The following is a 17,936-nucleotide window of genomic DNA, read 5'->3' on the forward strand; positions in this document are numbered from 1 at the left end:
CTGGTAGGGGGAGGGGCGCGGGGCATGGAGGGGGCCGATGCAGATGGGGGAGGGGGCCAAGGACAACAGTTGGTTCTGAGCACCACAGCCTCTTAAGCCAGCACTGCATGTACCATTATGACTCTTAACAAATCAGAGCTAAAAGCTCAGGATGTGTTTTGCATTTCTGTAGCTGATGTCCCTTTGGGGGGCTGCTTTTGGGACTTCCAGCTGAGAGGTTGCTGCAGTTCACATGTGATACCTTTCTTTTACTGCAGAGTGACACTGACACACAAAGCTCAGGATGTGTTCTGTTTTTATGTAAGTGATGTTCCTGTGTATAAAGGAGCCCTCTGGTGGCTGCCTGTGTGTGTGAGGCTGTCTCTGACACTTCCAACTCAGATCTTGTTGCAGTTCACTAGTGATACCCCTCTGTTGCTATATTCAAATGCTCAGATACTGCAGCATTACAATGGAACCCAAACCCAGGATAAGAACTAAAGGGATCTGAGCTAAGGGTCACAGAGAGATCTTTTTTTTACAGGGGATTTTTAAAAATCACTGGAGAAGCCTCCAAGAAAAGGAAACCTGCAGAAGTGAGTTCCTTAAACACACAGAAAGATGAGCAGGGTGACAGACAGCAAATCAGTGCACTGTCTTTATTAGAACTAGGCATGAGTGTACACATCTGGGTTTTGGTTGTGTCCTAGAAGTGCCAGGGAACCACCTTGCAGATGGTTGTTACCTCACTTCAAAAATGAAATAATTCTCATGGGGGGGGGGGGGGGGGGGGTTAGAATTAAACTCCCACAGTGAAATAGCTCAGATCCTGCTGAGGCTGGCCTGGCCGTGGCTTCTGTGCTAAAGATGAAAGTTCAATGCTATGGAGACTTCTCAGGCTTTATCCAAAAATATGGCAGCTCGGCACATGAAATGACAGACCACGGTGTGGCAATACTGTGGCTGTGGTCCACAACCACGGCTGGAAATAGCTGATCATGAACAGTTAGAACAACCGGACCATGCCTATTCACTAGGATAATCCGCCTGAGGCGGAGAACTGGAACGTCCCACAGGAGAACACAAGGTAAAAGAAAAAGTGGGATGTTTGACCACGGAAACCAAAGGCTGGAGAGATGGATTCTTCGAGAAACAAACATTTATTAGATAAAAAGACTCGACACAACACAGCGAAGGAAGGAATCCTCAGGAGCTTAGCGGAGATTGGATGGCAGAGGCGGGGCTGGTGGTTGGGAGGCGGGGTTAGTGCTGGACAGACTTATAGGGTCTGTGCCCTGAAAAAGACAGATACAAATCAAGGGGCTGGTGGTTGGGAGGCGGGGCTAGTGCTGGGCAGACTTATACGGTCTGTGCCCTGAAAAAGACAGATACAAATCAAGGTAAGGTATACACAAAAAGTAGCACATATGAGTTATCTTGTTGGGCAGACTGGATGGACCTTGCAGGTCTTTTTTGCCATCATCTACTATGTTACTATGTTACCATGCCTATTTACTGACTTTTCTCACTCCAACATGTTTTGGTCTGCACCACGAGTGCCAGGTGGCACAGACTAGGGCTGATAGCTTGTCGCAGACAGGATCAAATCTTTTTTATTTATTTTTTATTTATTTAAAAAAATGTACAGCCTATCAATCTACAGTTCTTTGTGGGTAACAGTTAAGACAGATAAAGCAATCAAACAACATAAATCAAAAACAGCCACTAAAAAAATAGCAATTAAGTTAAGAAATACGCCACAATACAGGTAGCCAAGGTAATGTTGCCAGCACAGGATTGATATGATTGTAGCGAGACAAACCTGATATCAGCTGAGCAGGAACATTCTGGGCTACTTGCAGTGCATGAGGACAGTACAGCGGTACACCGAAATCAAATGTATTGCAGTAGTCCAGATAGAGCACAATCAAAACACTGACCTAAAATGATCAGAGCCCAGAAAATCATGGAAATGGTGAACAAGTTTTAGCTTCTAAAATACAATTTTTTAAATGGGTGTGAAAAGGAAAGGAAGAATCTAGCTGAATCCCCAAATATCACATCTCCTTCAAAACAGCAATGTTAATACCATGAGTCAGGAGGTGGGTGCAGGTTAGGTAGATCCAGGAAATGACTCATGAATCGGTCTTTTTCTCACTGCAGGAGATCTCTCTGTCAAGGTCCCGGGGTCTTGAGGAGCTCAAGAGCTTCGGATGGCTTGGGGGGTCTGGAAGTGCCTGTGAGTGGAGGAGAAATGATGATGGGGTGTGAGGGGTGGATGTTGGAGATCCATCATGGAAGAGGTCATAGGAGCCAGCTCTGTGGGTGCCTCAGCACCCCCTAATATTGAACAAGCTCCTTGACTGTGTCCCAGGTGAAGTCATTTATGTTGGGTTTAGCACCCTCAATAATTTTGAAAAGTTGGACTCCTATGGAAGAGGCCCTCAACCTCGGGCAGTAAAGCAGCCATTCTTTGCCTTCGGTCCTCCTTAGATCCACCCTCGAAACTTTGGTACTCAGAATCTGTGAACAAATAGAAATGAGATCATTAGAGAAAGTCTGTACAAAACTGAGAAGCCCTGATATAGGCGAGGGGCACAAAGGGCCAGATTCTAAAAAGTTGTGGGCTCAAATTTCCGACTACCATGCAAGTTATAGAATAGAGCCAGTTGCGGTCTAACTTAATTGTTAAATTAGGCGTTTATTGACCTTGGGTACCAATAATAGCCCTTAAAGTGGTATTATTTTGTGCTAATTGGCACACACACACACACACACACACACACACACACACATCATCTAAAGGTCACAGGGCAGAAAGACACACATAGAAGGGTCACCATGAACAAGTCAATTGAAGACCCAGAGGGAGGACAGAACTAATTTTGCCCACCTGCACTGTATGAGCTCTGTCTCAGATTTCTAGTTACGGCTGACGGAGCCTGGGTTCTTGACATTGAAGGAGTCTGAAGGTAGAGAAGCTGGGTTAGAATCTGAAAGGAAGAATTCAATTAATATAGTGTCTTTTACAAGGAGCAGGACCAGGGATACATCTCATCACTGCAGGGCCAGCAAGACTGCGATCACTCAGGGAAGGAGAATTTTTAAATCTGCATAGACGGGTCAGGAGGCATGATCTTAGCAAAATTTTAACAATGTGCTAGAGGTAAAGTAAATCTATTGGGAGAACAAAAATGAAGGAGACTGAGGAATAAGAGCAAAAACGTGACCACCATGTGAGGATCCAGCCAGGTTTATTGGTATTGGACATGCCAGTTTGGCTCTGAAAAAGGTGAATGGGAGGGACAGGCAGAGAAATTCCCAGGTATCTGCAGGTTAACAGAGATAGGCTGAGCCGGACCTGATTTTACCCCTCCCCGCTTTCTCCATCTATGGACTTGTTCCATGGGGGCAATTCTGTAACTGGGCACCCAGTCATAATAGCCCTGACAAAACAGCCTTGTAACAAAATAACCCTTGACATTTCACACCCTAACAAAATAGCCCTTGACAAAATGGCCCCGCCCACAAAACAACCCTGGACAAAATAGCCCCTACACAAAATAGCCCCCTTAAAACAGCCCTCTAAGATTCTTCCATCACCATGCTAATTAAAAAAAAACCCCTCAATATTGTCATCATTTTCATAGTCTTACCAACCTTATCCTGTTTGGCAAGGCAAGATTATTAGGAAAAAAATGCAATGCCATATTAGTTTTGACAGTGGCTGTTATGTCAGGGACTATTATGTCGGGAGCTTTTTTTGTTTGGAGCTTTTTTTTGTTGGGGCTATTTTGACCAGGTACCCTGTAAACTGGTCACTTCATGTTAGGGAGGGCTGAGCACCAATTCACTAATGGCACGTGTGTGTACAGATAGCGTTATAGAATACTGGCTTACGCACTATTTTAGTAGCGCTCCCGCCAGATCAGTGGCAGGCGTGACTGCACCTAAGCACTACAGATGATGTGCATAACTCATAGTATACTGTAAAGTTACACACGTATGTGTGAGATAACGTCCATGACCCACCCATGTCCCGCCCACGTGTATTGCAGTTTATACAATAGTGCAGTACACATACATGCATCAGTGCTAATTATCTCAGCTCATAGGAGCGTATGGGGTGAATTCTGTAAATTGTGCCAAAAAAAAAAATCGGCATAGAAAAAAACCCCGTTTAGCGCTATTCTATAAGCCGCGCCTAAAGTTATTTGCAGTTTATAGGATAGCGTTTAAGCACAGGGGTGATGTGTAAATTTAGGCATGCCTGTTTGCACCAATAAAAGCGTGGGGCAAATGCCCCTGCCTAAATTTATGCGCAGAACTCCCTTATTCTATAATTGCCCACATAACTTGAATCCACGCCGACGTTCCATCCCGAAATGCCCATGACCCTTGCATTTCTGTGCCCCCTTTTCCAGGAGGTGCGTAAAATTTAGGGACGGATCATAAGCCTAAATTTACGCAAGCACATGTTAATTGTTTGGTACAAGGCCAATTATTGGCATTAATTGGCTCATTATTTAATTAAATTGTGTGTGCAATGTTTGGCCACTGTTATGGAATTAGGGGGATGGCGTACATAGCTTTAGAATTGTTCCTCGCATGTGAAGATGCCATCGTCCAGCCCATTCATGGTGACCTAGGACAGATGGCCAGAAAAGCATATGGTGATCAATTTTTATATGGTGTAGATGTCCATCTTTGGGAGGTAGGTCCCTAATTCAGCCTTGGAAACTGGTTAGGAGCCTAGAAACTGATTGCCCAAGGAGTTGGAGTTAGGGCAGGGTAATAAAGTTAGGAACTTAGCACTGATTTTCGACACCAGGGACCCAAGTTGGGTTCCGAAATCTAGACAGTTGAATGCAGCCCTAAAGTTATGGGTTCCAGAACTTTAACATCCTATATGTAGGTTGATGTTCATCCAAGAACTTATTTCTAAGTTAAGCTGAAAAATTCTCCTAAATTTAGAAACCCAATTTAGAGACTGAGTAATTTTTAACAACTGACCCCAAAGTGACCAACTGTACTCGTAATAGAGGTACACCACCCCAAAGACTATAGAATGGGGTGGGCCACAGGGGCCATGACCTCGCCAATATTTTGCTAAACAGCAAAAGAAATTAGAGAACTTGTGTCGGGGCTTGAGATTGGTTCATTTGGCTTCTTCAATGAAATATGTTCCTCTGTCCCTATAGCACTCAGTTCAGACTGGGTGAAGTCGAATTAGTGCTGGTATCCCACCAGAACCAGGGTAAACCCAAGTGCAACCATAATGGGACTACCAGTGGTCTCACAATGCTCCTTCGGCCGGGAGCGTAGCCTCTCTGACCAACCATCCTGGAAGAGTCACTATCCACTCTCCTAACCCCAAAGAGAAAATCAATCCTTCTACCCTACACTCATGGCCATGCCTACCTAGGGTGGAGTCTGAGTCCTGCTGAGGGTCTTGGGAGTCTCCACAGAGGGGAAAAAGTGTGCCGTCCTTGGATACAGAGGAACCTGAAAGAAAAGGACCATAAAATATCATAGTAACAGACCTTTTTTATTGTGCCCATACATTTGTGTTGAATTCACAAGATATATCTGTACCGTTTCGATTCAGTGACCATAACATCACTCATCTGGGATGATCCTGCTCCCATATGCTGCAACATATTTCTATAATTATCACATACACACACACACACACACACACTGATCCAGCCTCAGGAGAAGACAGGTCTCCTTTAACACCACACAGACACTGATTCCAAGCTGACAGAAAGGCAGGTCTCCCTTGTTTTTAAACACTGCCCTGTAGTGTCCTCTGATGCTCACCTTTGCTGTCTGAGGAGGATCCATCTCCCTGAGTGGGGCGACAGGGTTGGGGGAACAGGAGACCTTTGATCCCAAGGGGTCTGGTCTTTACAGGACCTGTCAAGAGGTAAAAGCACATTTACACATGAGTTAGCACTAGCTGGTGAGTGAGAGCCTCGGGACACCAGGGACCCTCAGCAGTATTTAATCATATGGTCCCGAGCCTATAAAAGGTTGCCAAAAATGAGTCAATGAGTGCTAATAATTGGCTTTTTTCTGTAGTGACTTTTTCTCTAGTTTTTTTTCTCTATTTTTAGAGTTGTTTTCCACTGCAGTCTTTGTACTTTTGGAACAAGTAAAAAATTGATTTACTTCTACTCGTTCTACACCACTCAGGAGGTCTTCAAAATCCTGAGTGGTGTAGAACGAGTAGAAGTAAATCGATTTTTTACTCATTCCAAAAGTACGAAGACTTGGGAACACTCAAGGAAGTTACATGGAAATACTTTAAAAACAAATAGGAACAAATATTTTTTCACTCAACAAATCATTAAGCTCTGGAACTCTTTTCCAGAGGATGTGGTAACAGCAGTTAGCGTATCTGGGATTTAAAAATGGTTTGGACAAATTCCTGGAGGAAAAGTCCATAGTCTTCTATTGAGACAGACATGGGAAGCAACTGCTTGCCCTGAGATTTGTAGTATGGAATGTTGCTACTCTGAGATTCTGCATGGAATCTTGCACTCTTTAGGATTCCAGATTCTTGCTATTCTTTGGGGTTCTACATGGAATTTTGTCGCTCTTTAGGATTCCAGATTCTTGCTATTCTTTGGGGTTCTACATAGAATGTTGCCACGATTTGGATTTCTGCCAGGTACTTGTGACCTGGCTTGACCACTGTTTGGAAAACAGGATACTGGGCTAGATGGACCACTGGTCTGACCCAGTATGGCTACTCTTATGTTCTTATGTTCTAGTCCTCTTCTAAGCCGATGAGAGAAAGCCCTGATGGGTTGCATACTGTAAAAGTCTATGACTTTTCCCAGGGCAGCTGAGGCTTATTTAATTAACTAGTGGAAAAGGCCCGTTTCTGGCGGTGATGAAACGGGCCCTAGCTGGCACCGGACTCCCTTCCCCTCCCCTTACGCTTGTCTCCTTGGTGGTCTAGAGGTACCTGTTCGGTCGGGGCAGGAAAGAAAGAGCCCACTCTTTCCTGCCCGTAGCGGTGCTGCTTGCTTCCTTGCTGCATCGTGTTGGAGTCTGGCTCTCTGCGTTTAAAAATGGCTGCCGTGAGTTGTAGTCTCGCGAGGCAGCTTCAACTCTCGGCAGCCATTTTGATTCGCCGAGAGCCGGACTCAATCACGATGCAGCCGGGCAGCTAGCAGCAGCGCTCCGGGCAGGATAGCGGGGTTTCCTTCGTTCCTGGCCGAGCGAACAGGTACCGCTAGAGCACCAGGGATAGTGATGTAAGGGGATGGGCGGTGACAGGGGGGAGGGAAGGTGTTGAGGGGAAGAGTGTGTTACCGGGGGGCGGGCCGGTACCTTCAAAGGGGCGGGGCGATGTGTTGTAAGGGGCCGGGGTGCTGGTCATGTCGGCGTTTGCGGCTGGGATTTGTTTCCCTACTGTTCCTCGTTCGTTGATTTGCCTTTTTTTCATGTTCCGCCCTCGACGTCATAACGTCTGACGCGAGGGCGGGGCCTGCCGACATGGTGAGTGTTGTGGCTTCACCACCATGAAGTTACGAACCTGTGTGTGAGTGCCTGCAGTGACGTCAGTGTCCTCAGAACGTTGAGGGTGCGTTTTATTATAGTAGATTACAATTATTGATTGCCAATGTTTCCTTTCTCAACTCTCTAGAGGAAAAACGTTTCTTGATATTATGAAAATTGATGTATAATGTACCCTTTCCTATCAAATATTCTGTGAAGGGGTAGGAACTAGGTGGGATGTGGGCAGAGATTGGATGTGGACAGCATATAGCAGTTAGCATGGGGTACATAAAACACAGTTGTCAGTTAACATGACTTCACTTACTGCCTCCTGAGACCCCCTAGGGATAGACCCTGACCCGCTGAGCAAGGAAAACAATTTTATTACAAAAAAACAAGAATGAAGAGAAATGTGCTGAGTTTTACTAAAGCATTTATCTGTGAACCCCTCAATCTGTCACATCCTCAACCTCTCTCTCTCCACTGCTACTGTCCCTGACACCTTCAAGCACGCTGTAGTCACACCACTTCTCAAAAAACCATCACTTGACCCCACCTGTCCCTCCAACTACCGCCCCATCTCTCTTCTACCCTTTCTCTCCAAATTACTTGAACGTGCTGTCCACAGCCGCTGCCTTGACTTCCTCTCCTCTCAGGCCGTCCTCGACCCGCTTCAATCCAGCTTTCGCCCACTACACTGAACAGAAACAGCACTCTCTAAAGTCTGCAATGACCTGTTCCTTGCCAAATCCAAAGGCCACTATTCCATCCTCATCCTCCTCGACCTATCTGCCGCCTTTGACACCGTCAATCATAAGTTACTTCTCGACACACTGTCCTCATTTGGATTCCAGGGCTCCGTCCTTTCCTGGTTCTCCTCGTATCTTTCCCAACGCACCTTCAGAGTATTTTCTAATGGCTCTTCTTCCACCCCCGTCCCACTCTCTGTCGGGGTCCCTCAAGGATCTGTCCTTGGACCGCTTCTTTTCTCGATTTACACCTCTTCCCTGGGCTCGTTGATCTCATCACATGGATTCCAGTACCATCTCTATGCTGATGACACCCAGCTTTACCTCTCCACTCCCGACATCACAGTCGAAACCCAGGCCAAAGTTTCGACCTGCCTTTCTGACATCGCTGCCTGGATGTCCAACCGGCATCTGAAACTGAACATGGCTAAGACTGAGCTCCTCGTCTTTCCACCCAAACCCTCTTCTCCTCTTCCCCCACTTTCCGTCTCTGTTGACAACGCCCTCATCCTCCCCGTCTCTTCAGCCCGCAATCTCGGAGTCATTTTCGACTCCTCCCTCCCTCTCCTTCTCTGCCCATATCCAGCAGACAGCTAAGACCTGTCGCTTCTTCCTCTATAATATTAGCAAAATTTGCCCATTCCTTTCTGAACAGACCACCCAAACCCTCGTCCACTCGCTCGTTACCTCTCGTCTTGACTATTGCAACCTTCTCCTCGCTGGCCTCCCGCTTAGCCATCTATCCCCCCTTCAATCTGTCCAAAACTCCGCCGCACGTCTTATCTACCGCGTGAACCGATACTTTCATATCACCCCTCTCCTCAAGTCGCTTCACTGGCTCCCGATCCGCTACCGTATACAATTCAAGCTTCTCCTATTGACCTTCAAGTGCACTCAATCTGCAGCCCTCCCCCCCCCCATTACCTCTCTACCCTCCTCTCCCCGTATGTTCCCACCCGTAACCTCCGCTCTCAGGACACTATCTGTATCACTCCTATCTGTATCATTCTCCACCACCGCTAACTCCAGACTCCGCCCCTTCTGCCTCGCTTCACCTTATGCCTGGAACAGACTTCCTGAGCCCATACGCCGTGCACCCTCCCTGCCCATTTTCAAGTCCTTACTCAAGGCCCATCTCTTCTCCCTTGCTTTTGGCGCCTAACCACCTTCCCCATTCCTGATACCTACACTGACTACATAGCTTATTACCTTTAGATTGTAAGCTCTCTTGAGCAGGGACTGTCCTTCCCCTTGTCTAAACTTGTACAGCGCTGCGTAACCCTGGCAGCGCTATAGAAATGCTAAGTAGTAGTAGTAGTAGTAGTAGTGAAGCTCTTGAAGCTGGTGGCCCTAATCCATTGGTCCGTACCTTTGCTTCCAGATGTGGAGTCACAGCCCTGCTGAGGCACTTCTCCAGATGTGGCGTCCGAGTTGGAACCACAGCCCCCGTCAGGCATGCTGTCGTCATCGGCGGAAGGAACATTTGACTGTTCAGCCAGTATGAATACCAGGGACTCCACGGAATCATCAGAAGGTGTTGGTACTTTCACTACGGATTCCTCTGGCCCAGACGTTGCAAGGTAGACGACTGCAAGGAGGCGAAGAGACTTAGACCATTTTAACCTCAGAACTAGGGAAATTCAAACTTTTGGTTTTACATAAGATTTTTTTTCTGATGTTTTGATTATAATTGATGCTTTTTTCTGTTATAAATTGCTTTGGGTCTGGTTGTTAGAGGCGATAAATGAATTCTTGGGTGAGAGATGGCTAATCAAATGAAATTAATCAATCAAAGTAACTCAATTAATTAATCTTGATTCCCATTCTTTGTCCATGGGATCTATGATTTAACTCTCAGAAAGGGATCAGTTCCACTTTAGGCACTCTGAGAAAATGGCAGGTCTCCTTTAGCCCCACAAACACACTACTACTTCAAGCATGTTCCCACAAATATCCACTGCCTCTTTGTAACTCTTACCTGCAACTCCAGATGTGCTGTTGGAGGTCTTTTGAGTCATACTTCCAGGTGAAAAGCCAGAACCCTGCTGAAGTGTGCCTCCAGATGTGCTGCTGTTGCCCTGAGTCAGGACTCCAGATGTGCTGCTGTTGCCTGATTGAAATGCACTTCCAGTGGTACTGCTGTTGCCCTGAGTTAGGACTCCAGATGTGCTGCTGTTACCCATCTGAAGTCCACTTCCAGTGGTGCTGTTGTTGCCCTGAGTCAGAACTCCAGATGTGCTGTTGCTGCCCAACTGAAGTGCACTTCCAGTGGTGCTGCTGTTGCTCTGAGTCAGGACTCCAGATATGCTGTTACCTTGAGTCAAGACTCCAGATGTGTTGCTAGTGTTTTGTGGAGTTACGTTGCTATTAGAAGAAAGAATGGAGGAATTTGGGGAGGCTGCCCCAGGATAGGATGTCACAGAGCCTGCATGAGATAAGGAAGGAGATATGTGTTAACAATTGTTATAACTTGTTCCCCTCCCTTAATACCACGACCAACCCAGGGCAGTCACTGGATAGCAGTTCTGCAGGCTACGGTTGCTTTCAGTGCCTCCCACCCTTTTAAAACTCAGAAAGGCCACTGCCAAGTAGACCTCTGTGGGCTGTAACCCCAAAATAGCAAAGACAGAATCAAGAACAAATGTGCGTATTTATATCACATTCATGTCATATGCTAGGAGTGTAATTTAGAGTGTGAGGGGAAGACAACTTCTCTGACCACAGACTGTTCAGGTCTTTATCTGCCGTCATTTACTATTTTATGACTAATATTATGCTATCCTTAAAATTAGAATTTATACGTGCAACTTTGTAAGCGTATTCTGTAAAAGGGTGCATATAAATTCTAATATTCTGATCTCCAAAAGGGGGTGTGGCCATGGGAGGGGCATGGGCAGGTCATGAGTGTTCCTAAAAATTACGCGCATTGTTCTAGAATATTCCTGATCCGCATCCGAATTAGGCATGGACATTTACACCAGATTTTAGTTGGCGTAAATGGCTGCACCTACATTTTAGTTGCGGGGCCAGCTGCTACGCATATTCTATAAACCGCACCTAACTTTAGGGGAGATACAATAGTGCTAAGTGTGTGTTTTTTGGTGCTGATTTATAGAATCTAGTCCCTAGTTTGTAAATGTCTTTGGAAATTGCTTTCAGTATAAAGTGTACATAAGTATATAGGTATTGCCATACTGGGAAAGACCAAAGGTCCATCAAGCCTGGCATCTTGTTTCCAACAGTGGCCAATCCAGGTCACAAGTACCTGGCAGAAACCCAAAGAGTAGCAACATTCCATGTAGAACCCCAAAGAATATCAATATTCTGGAATCCTGAAGAGTAAAAAAGATTCTAGAATTCTAAAGAATAACAAGATTCCATGCAGAATTTCAAAGTGTAGCAACATTCCATGTGGAACATCAAAGAGTAACAAGATTCCATTCAGAATCCCAAGTACATAAGTGTTGCCATACTGGGAAAGACCAAAGGTCCATCAAGCCCAGCATCCTGTTTTCAACAGTGGCCAATCCAGGTCACAAATACCTGGCAAGATCCCAAAAAAGTACAAAACATTTTATGCTGCTTATCCCAGAAATAAGCAGTGGATTTTCCCCAAGTCAATTTTAATATGGTCTATGGCCTTTTCCTTTAGGAAGCCATCCAAAACTTTTTTTAAACCTCGCTAAGCTAACCGCCTTTACCACATTCTCTGGCAACGAATTCTAGAGTTTAATTACACGTTGAGTGAAGAAAAATTTCCTCCAATTCGTTTTAAATTTACTACTTTGTAGCTTCATCGCATACCCCCTAGTCTATGTTACTATGTTACTATTGTTACCCCCTAGTCCTAGTATTTTTGGAAAGTGTAAGCAGACACTTCACATCTACCCGTTCAACTCCACTCATTATTTTATAGACCTCTATCATATCTCCTTTCAGCTGCCTTTTCTCCAAGCTGAACAGCCCTAGCCGCTTTAGCCTTTCCTCATAGGGAAGTCGTCCCATCCCCTTTATCATTTTCATCGCCTCTCTCTGCACCTTTTCCAATTCCACTATATCCCCCTAGAGACGCGGCAACCAGAATTGAACACAACATTTGAGGTGCAGTCGCACCATGGAGCGATACAAAGGCATTATAACATCCTAATTTTTTTCCATTCCTTTCCTAATAATACAGTACATTTCATATACCTAGTTGTGAAGGTGGCATTTTATCCCTCCCCCTCCCCCCCAACTTCTCATCCCTTCACACATTTGAATGTTGATTGCATTGTTCGTGTTTGGTGAGGACAGACCTACCAGAGTTTCCAGAAATGGAGGATGGGAGATGTTTGGAATCCTGGAGAGAGTCGCAGGGTGGAAGATTAGGAATACCCTTAATTCCAGACAACCCTAGGAGACAACAAGAGAAATTGAGATATTTTCAGAATTTAAACCCTATTACAGGAAATAGTTTCAGGGGTGTTAGACTCATGAGATAGACCTTCTCTCAAAGCTGATGTCTGCCACGACACTGTGGTCAGCTATTTCCAGTCACAGTCAAAGCCCACAGTTAGTCAATACCTGCCACATTCAATGACCACAAACACAGTGTTCTCATACTGTGGTCAGATATTTCCAGTCATAGTCAAAGACCACAGTCAGTCAATCCCTGCCACATTCAATGACCACGAACACAGTGTTGTCATGCTATGGTCAGCTATTTCCAGTCACAATCAAAGACCACAGTCAGTCAATCCCTACCACATTGAATGACCACAAACACAATGTTCTCATACTGTGGTCAGATATTTCCAGTCATAGTCAAAGACCACAGTCAGTCAATCCCTGCCACATTCAATGACCACGAACACAGTGTTGTCATGCTATGGTCAGCTATTTCCAGTCACAGTCAAAGACCACAGTCAGTCAATCCCTGCCACATTCAATGACCACGAACACAGTGTTGTCATGCTATGGTCAGCTATTTCCAGTCACAATCAAAGACCACAGTCAGTCAATCCCTGCCACATTCAATGACCATGAACACAGTGTTGTCATTCAATTCAAGCTTCTCCTTCTTACCTACAAATGCACTCAGTCTGCTGCCCCTCACTATCTTTCTACCCTCATCTCACCTTACGTTCCCGCCCGTAACCTCCATTCACAGGATAAATCCCTCCTCTCAGTACCCTTCTCCACCACCGCCAACTCCAGGCTCCGCTCATTCTGCCTCGCCTCACCCTATGCTTGGAACAACCTTCCTGAACCCTTACGCCAAGCCCCCTCCCTGCCCGTCTTCAAGTCTTTGCTTAAAGCCCATCTCTTCAATGCTGCGTTCGGCACCTAACCCTTACCGTTCAGTGAATCCAGACTGCCCCAATTTGACTGCCCCTATCGGACTGACCGTTCACTTGTCTATTAGATTGTAAGCTCTTTGAGCAGGGACTGTCTCTCTTTGTTAAATTGTACAGCGCTGCGTAACCCTAGTAGCGCTCTAGAAATGTTAAGTAGTAGTAGTAGTAGTAGTGTTAAGCTATTTCCAGTCACAGTCAAAGCCCACAGTTAGTCAATACCTGCCACATTCAATGACCACGAACACAGTGTTGTCATGCTATGGTCAGCTATTTCCAGTCACAGTCAAAGACCACAGTCAGTCAATCCCTACCGCATTGAATGACCACAAACACAATGTTCTCATACTGTGGTCAGCTATTTCCAGTCATAGTCAAAGACCACAGTCAGTCAATCCCTGCCACATTCAATGACCACGAACACAGTGTTGTCATGCTATGGTCAGCTATTTCCAGTCACAGTCAAAGACCAAAGTCAGTCAATCCCTACCACATTGAATGACCACGAACACAATGTTCTCAAACTGTGGTCAGCTATTTCCAACCACAGTCAATGACCATAGTCACAGCATTTTCATACTAGGGTTTGCCAATCCCAGCTACATTCGGTGGCTACGAGAACAATGTTGACACACTATGGTCAGCTATTTCCAGCCATGGTCAATGACCACAGCCACAATATCATCTTACTGAACTCTTCATACTATTGAGGGAGCTTCTGAAACCAGTTTAAGAGCTGAAATGTCACTTCAGACAGACTGTCATTCCAAGCCGTGATCAATGACCCCAGTCAGAAGTCAGTCAGATCATGAGAAGAAATATACCTGGGTTCTGTGGAGTTTTCACTGGGTCATAGCAGGGTTTTCCCTTCACTGCTGATGCATCTGTGAGAGGAGATGAGATATTACAGTTAAGATTTGAAGAAAGAAGTGGGGAATAAGACTCCTTATAAGTCAGCTTTCAAGCACGCAGACTTTACCTTGATTTTCAAAGAAAATAATTTCCCCTTGAAAATGGACTTGTATCTGCTGTTTAGAAGTGGGGGGTATTTTCCAGGCATATAAGTGTACTTTACACTCCAAGACTGCCCCTGGGTAACACCTCCCTGCTACATATATCTATACTGATGTGCATATGTTTTGGGAGATTATCAAAAGCCCCATTTCTGTGCATAAGATCCTTTGAAAATTGCCCTAGTTATAAGAAGGTTGCTTTTTGTGTGTATTCTATACCTCGATGCTGGAAAAGGAGCCAATTGTAAAACTCTTTTATGTCATATAGTACTCATATGCAGATGTCTTAGAGGGATTGTCAACCCTTTTACGAACTTGTTTTATGGCCACCGTAGGGCTGTGGCTGTTAAGAACATAAGAATAGCCATACTGGGTCAAACCAGTGCTCCATGTAGCCCAGTATCCTGCTTTCAACAGTGGGAAATCCAGGTCACAAGTACCTGGCAGAAACCCAAATAGTAGCAAGATTCATACTACTGATCCCAGGGACAAGCAGTGGCTTTCCCCATGTCTATCTCAATAGCAGACTATGGGCTTTTTCTCCAGGAACTTGTCCAAACCTTTTGGAAACTCAGATACACTAACTGCTGATATCACATCCTCTGGCAATGAGTTCCAGAGCTTAACTATTCGTTGAGTGAAAAAAAATATTTCCTCCTGTTCTGTGATGGGCGAGAAGCTTGTGTTGTTTCTGTTTGTGCTGTGCCTGTTCTGTGATGTGGCAGTGTGTGTGAGGGAAGCTTGCACTCCTGCTGCCTGTCCTGTATCTGTTCTGTGATGGGTTAGTGCCTGTTTGTACATACAAAGCTTACACTGTTGCTGCTTTGCTTTTTTGATGCATTTCTTTTAAAAAGGTGGTAAATAAATCCTAATCAGTAAATCAATACATTTCCCAGAGCTGTGCATAAAACCATAAAAAACATCAGAGAAAGGCCATAGACTCACCTGAACGGCCTCCACAGAGTGCAAGGACAAGAAGACAGGAGGATGTGATAAGAACAGCTTTTCTGCTTCCCATGTTGACAGGTGTCTCTCTGTCTGTACGTCTGTCCAGCTTCTGTACGCCTGTGGTCGCACCTCATCTCTCGATGCTCAGGTCTGGAGTTTTATAGCATGGCTGAGCTTCCCAAATCTGGCCACACCTGTTGTATCCAAAATAGTGGGCAGCCACGACCAAATTGCGGAGGCAGAAGGAGGTGTGGCTGAGAGCTATCAGGGCTAATTGTTATGCCATTTTTATAATTTATAAGCTCAGTGCCAGGTTTCTGCTAAGGAGGAGGTGGAGAAGGCAGTGGGCAGTGTGAGCAGCAGGTGATGAATGGTTCATGGGTTAAGTCACAACTGGAAAGAACCTGCAGCATTTTCATCCCCTGCCTTTCCTGTACTTAACAAGCACACAGGATTACAGCCTGGAGTGGAAGACAGGTCTTTACACTGTATAAAGGATCACAGCCTTAGTAGGAAGAAGGTCTCCTTTACACTGTACAAAGAATCACAGCTTGAGTGGAAGACAGGTCTCCTTTATACTGCACAAAGGATCACAGCCTGAACAGGTCTCCCTTGTACTGGGCAAAGGATCACAGCCTGAGAAGGCAGGTCTCCTTTACACTGCATAAAGGATTACAGCTGGGAAAGCAGGACTCCTTTAGGGGTGTTTAATAAACCAGTAGCTGCTTCCCTAAGTTACTACTTCTCATTTTTACAGGACTGCAGCTTTATGTTGCACTGTACAGGTAGACACAAGAGAGAGTCCCTGATCAGTGGAGCTTACGATCATTTCAGCACACAGAGATGGCTGATGTAAAGAAATGCAGGAGGCTTAAGTTAGCACAGGCTGGTTGGTGGTGTCTCCTGCAGCTATGAAGTGGCTCCCCCCTGGCTCACTGCCACTGCTCCTGCTGCCATGGCCACCTTCCTTTCCCCCAGGTCTGCCACCACCACTGATCCAACATTGCTGAGTGCCGCTGTCTCTAATGACTTCCTATCAGAAAGAGAGGCACATACACCGCAGAAACTTTGCAGAGATGCCAAGTTACCCAGTTCCAGGCTGGAGATTTTGGGACAGTCCTGGATTTCTGACGCCCCCCATCCTGGTGCATTATGGGACTCGCAGCACTGGGCACTACAAATCACACAGAGCCTCTTTTACAAAGTCGCGCTAGCGATTCTCGGTGCGGCAAATGAGAGGAAGCCCATATGGCCATTTCTTAAAGGAAAGGGAAACCTGCCTTTTACCTGCTGTGGTAGAAGGGAGCCTCAGCGCACGTCAAAAACACGTGCCAACGCCAGCTCAGGCCCCCTTATGCCGCAGCTTCATAAAAGGACCCCTGAATTTGCTATTCTACCCTTCTGGTGAGAGCCAACCAATATGGCTTACGACAATATGGTTCATGTAATTAATCTTTTATTTAAATATTTGTATTTTTTATTTATAGAAATCATTTATTACAACATTCAAAACAGTAACAACAGGCTGAACAAACAGAAGTGGGAATTAAAGACTAAACCCAGTACAAAATGGAAAAGTACCAGTCAAAGCTAACCAAAATTAAACTGCGCTGCTTAAAGTTAGCAGCAAAATAATGATTTCCATTTTAGGAAAGTTTTTTTTGAATAAAATAGATCCCAGAAACAACCCACCCCTCTCCCCCTTCCCCAATATAGCCAAACCACCCCTACCCAATTCAATAACTCTTCACTCCCAAATCGCTAAATAAGACAGCTAAAATGACCTAAACCCCACTGCAAATTTGTATTGAGTACAGAAAAGCAACGACTCTCATTTATTACAGATTAACTTTACCCAGTCTTATTGTTTATGTTTATGTTTATTTAAAACTTGATCTACTGTCTTTACATAGAAGAATATCAAAGCGGTTAACAATATAAAATAACATAAAATCAAATCATAAAAAAGGAACGCCATTACAAATAGAAAAGTAAACAATCATTCAAACAAAAAAGATAAAACTTGATATACCGTATTTATATAGATCATAACGATTAACAATATAACATACAAAATAACATAAAATCAAATCATGAAAAAGGCCATTATAAATAGAAAAGTAAACAATCATCCAAACAAAAAAGAGTTAAAAGAAAAAAAAAAAAAAACTTAGTATGCGTGCAATCCAAACAGGAATAAGCTAGAATAAGCTAATAAAGACTGGACTGGAAGGCTAATTGAAAATTCTTGAGAGGTTCCCCAAAACCCCGCACCATTAATCTTCAACAAAACTAATGGTTGCTAAATGTGATGTTAACAAATAAAAACAAAAATATATAAAGCTGTATTAAACAACTATAAATAAATGTAAATATATAAAAAAAATACCCCTTCCCTAGAG

The 17,936-nt window shown here is 44.7% G+C and overlaps 1 protein-coding gene across 3 annotated transcripts; it reads right to left on the reverse strand.

Moving 5' to 3' along the window:
• Positions 1–1,435: 1,435 nt before the first annotated feature.
• LOC115466253 (P17/29C-like protein DDB_G0287399) lies at positions 1,436–15,688 on the reverse strand. Of its 3 annotated transcripts, none has more exons than XM_030197394.1 (9): positions 15,532–15,688; positions 14,398–14,457; positions 12,540–12,632; positions 10,219–10,665; positions 9,610–9,828; positions 5,803–5,898; positions 5,401–5,484; positions 2,873–2,972; positions 1,436–2,502 (listed from the first exon to the last, which is right to left on the reverse strand). In XM_030197394.1, the coding sequence occupies exons 1-8, from the start codon at positions 15,602–15,604 to the stop codon at positions 2,902–2,904; spliced, it is 1,143 nt and encodes a 380-aa protein (XP_030053254.1). In that variant the 5' UTR covers positions 15,605–15,688; the 3' UTR covers positions 1,436–2,502; positions 2,873–2,901. The 3 variants fall into 3 exon arrangements, with proteins under 3 accessions (XP_030053254.1, XP_030053255.1, XP_030053256.1); XM_030197395.1 differs by having other exon boundaries at positions 1,438–2,502; positions 2,873–2,945; XM_030197396.1 differs by lacking the exons at positions 1,436–2,502; positions 2,873–2,972; positions 5,401–5,484; positions 5,803–5,898 and adding an exon at positions 7,572–7,936 and having other exon boundaries at positions 9,572–9,828.
• Positions 15,689–17,936: the final 2,248 nt, after the last annotated feature.

This window comes from Microcaecilia unicolor, chromosome 3, assembly GCF_901765095.1.
Source record: "Microcaecilia unicolor chromosome 3, aMicUni1.1, whole genome shotgun sequence".
NCBI classification, from domain to species: Eukaryota; Metazoa; Chordata; class Amphibia; order Gymnophiona; family Siphonopidae; genus Microcaecilia; species Microcaecilia unicolor.

Coding starts and splice junctions, on each gene's coding strand:
- LOC115466253 (XM_030197394.1), bottom strand. CDS start 15,604: ATGGGAAGCAGAAAAGCTGTTCTTATCACATCCTCCTGTCTTCTTGTC. Junction 14,458..15,531: donor ACTCTGTGGAGGCCGTTCAG/GTGAGTCTATGG, acceptor CTCCTCTCACAG/ATGCATCAGCAGTGAAGGGA. Junction 5,899..9,609: donor CTCCACATCTGGAAGCAAAG/GTACGGACCAAT, acceptor ACCTCTTGACAG/GTCCTGTAAAGACCAGACCC.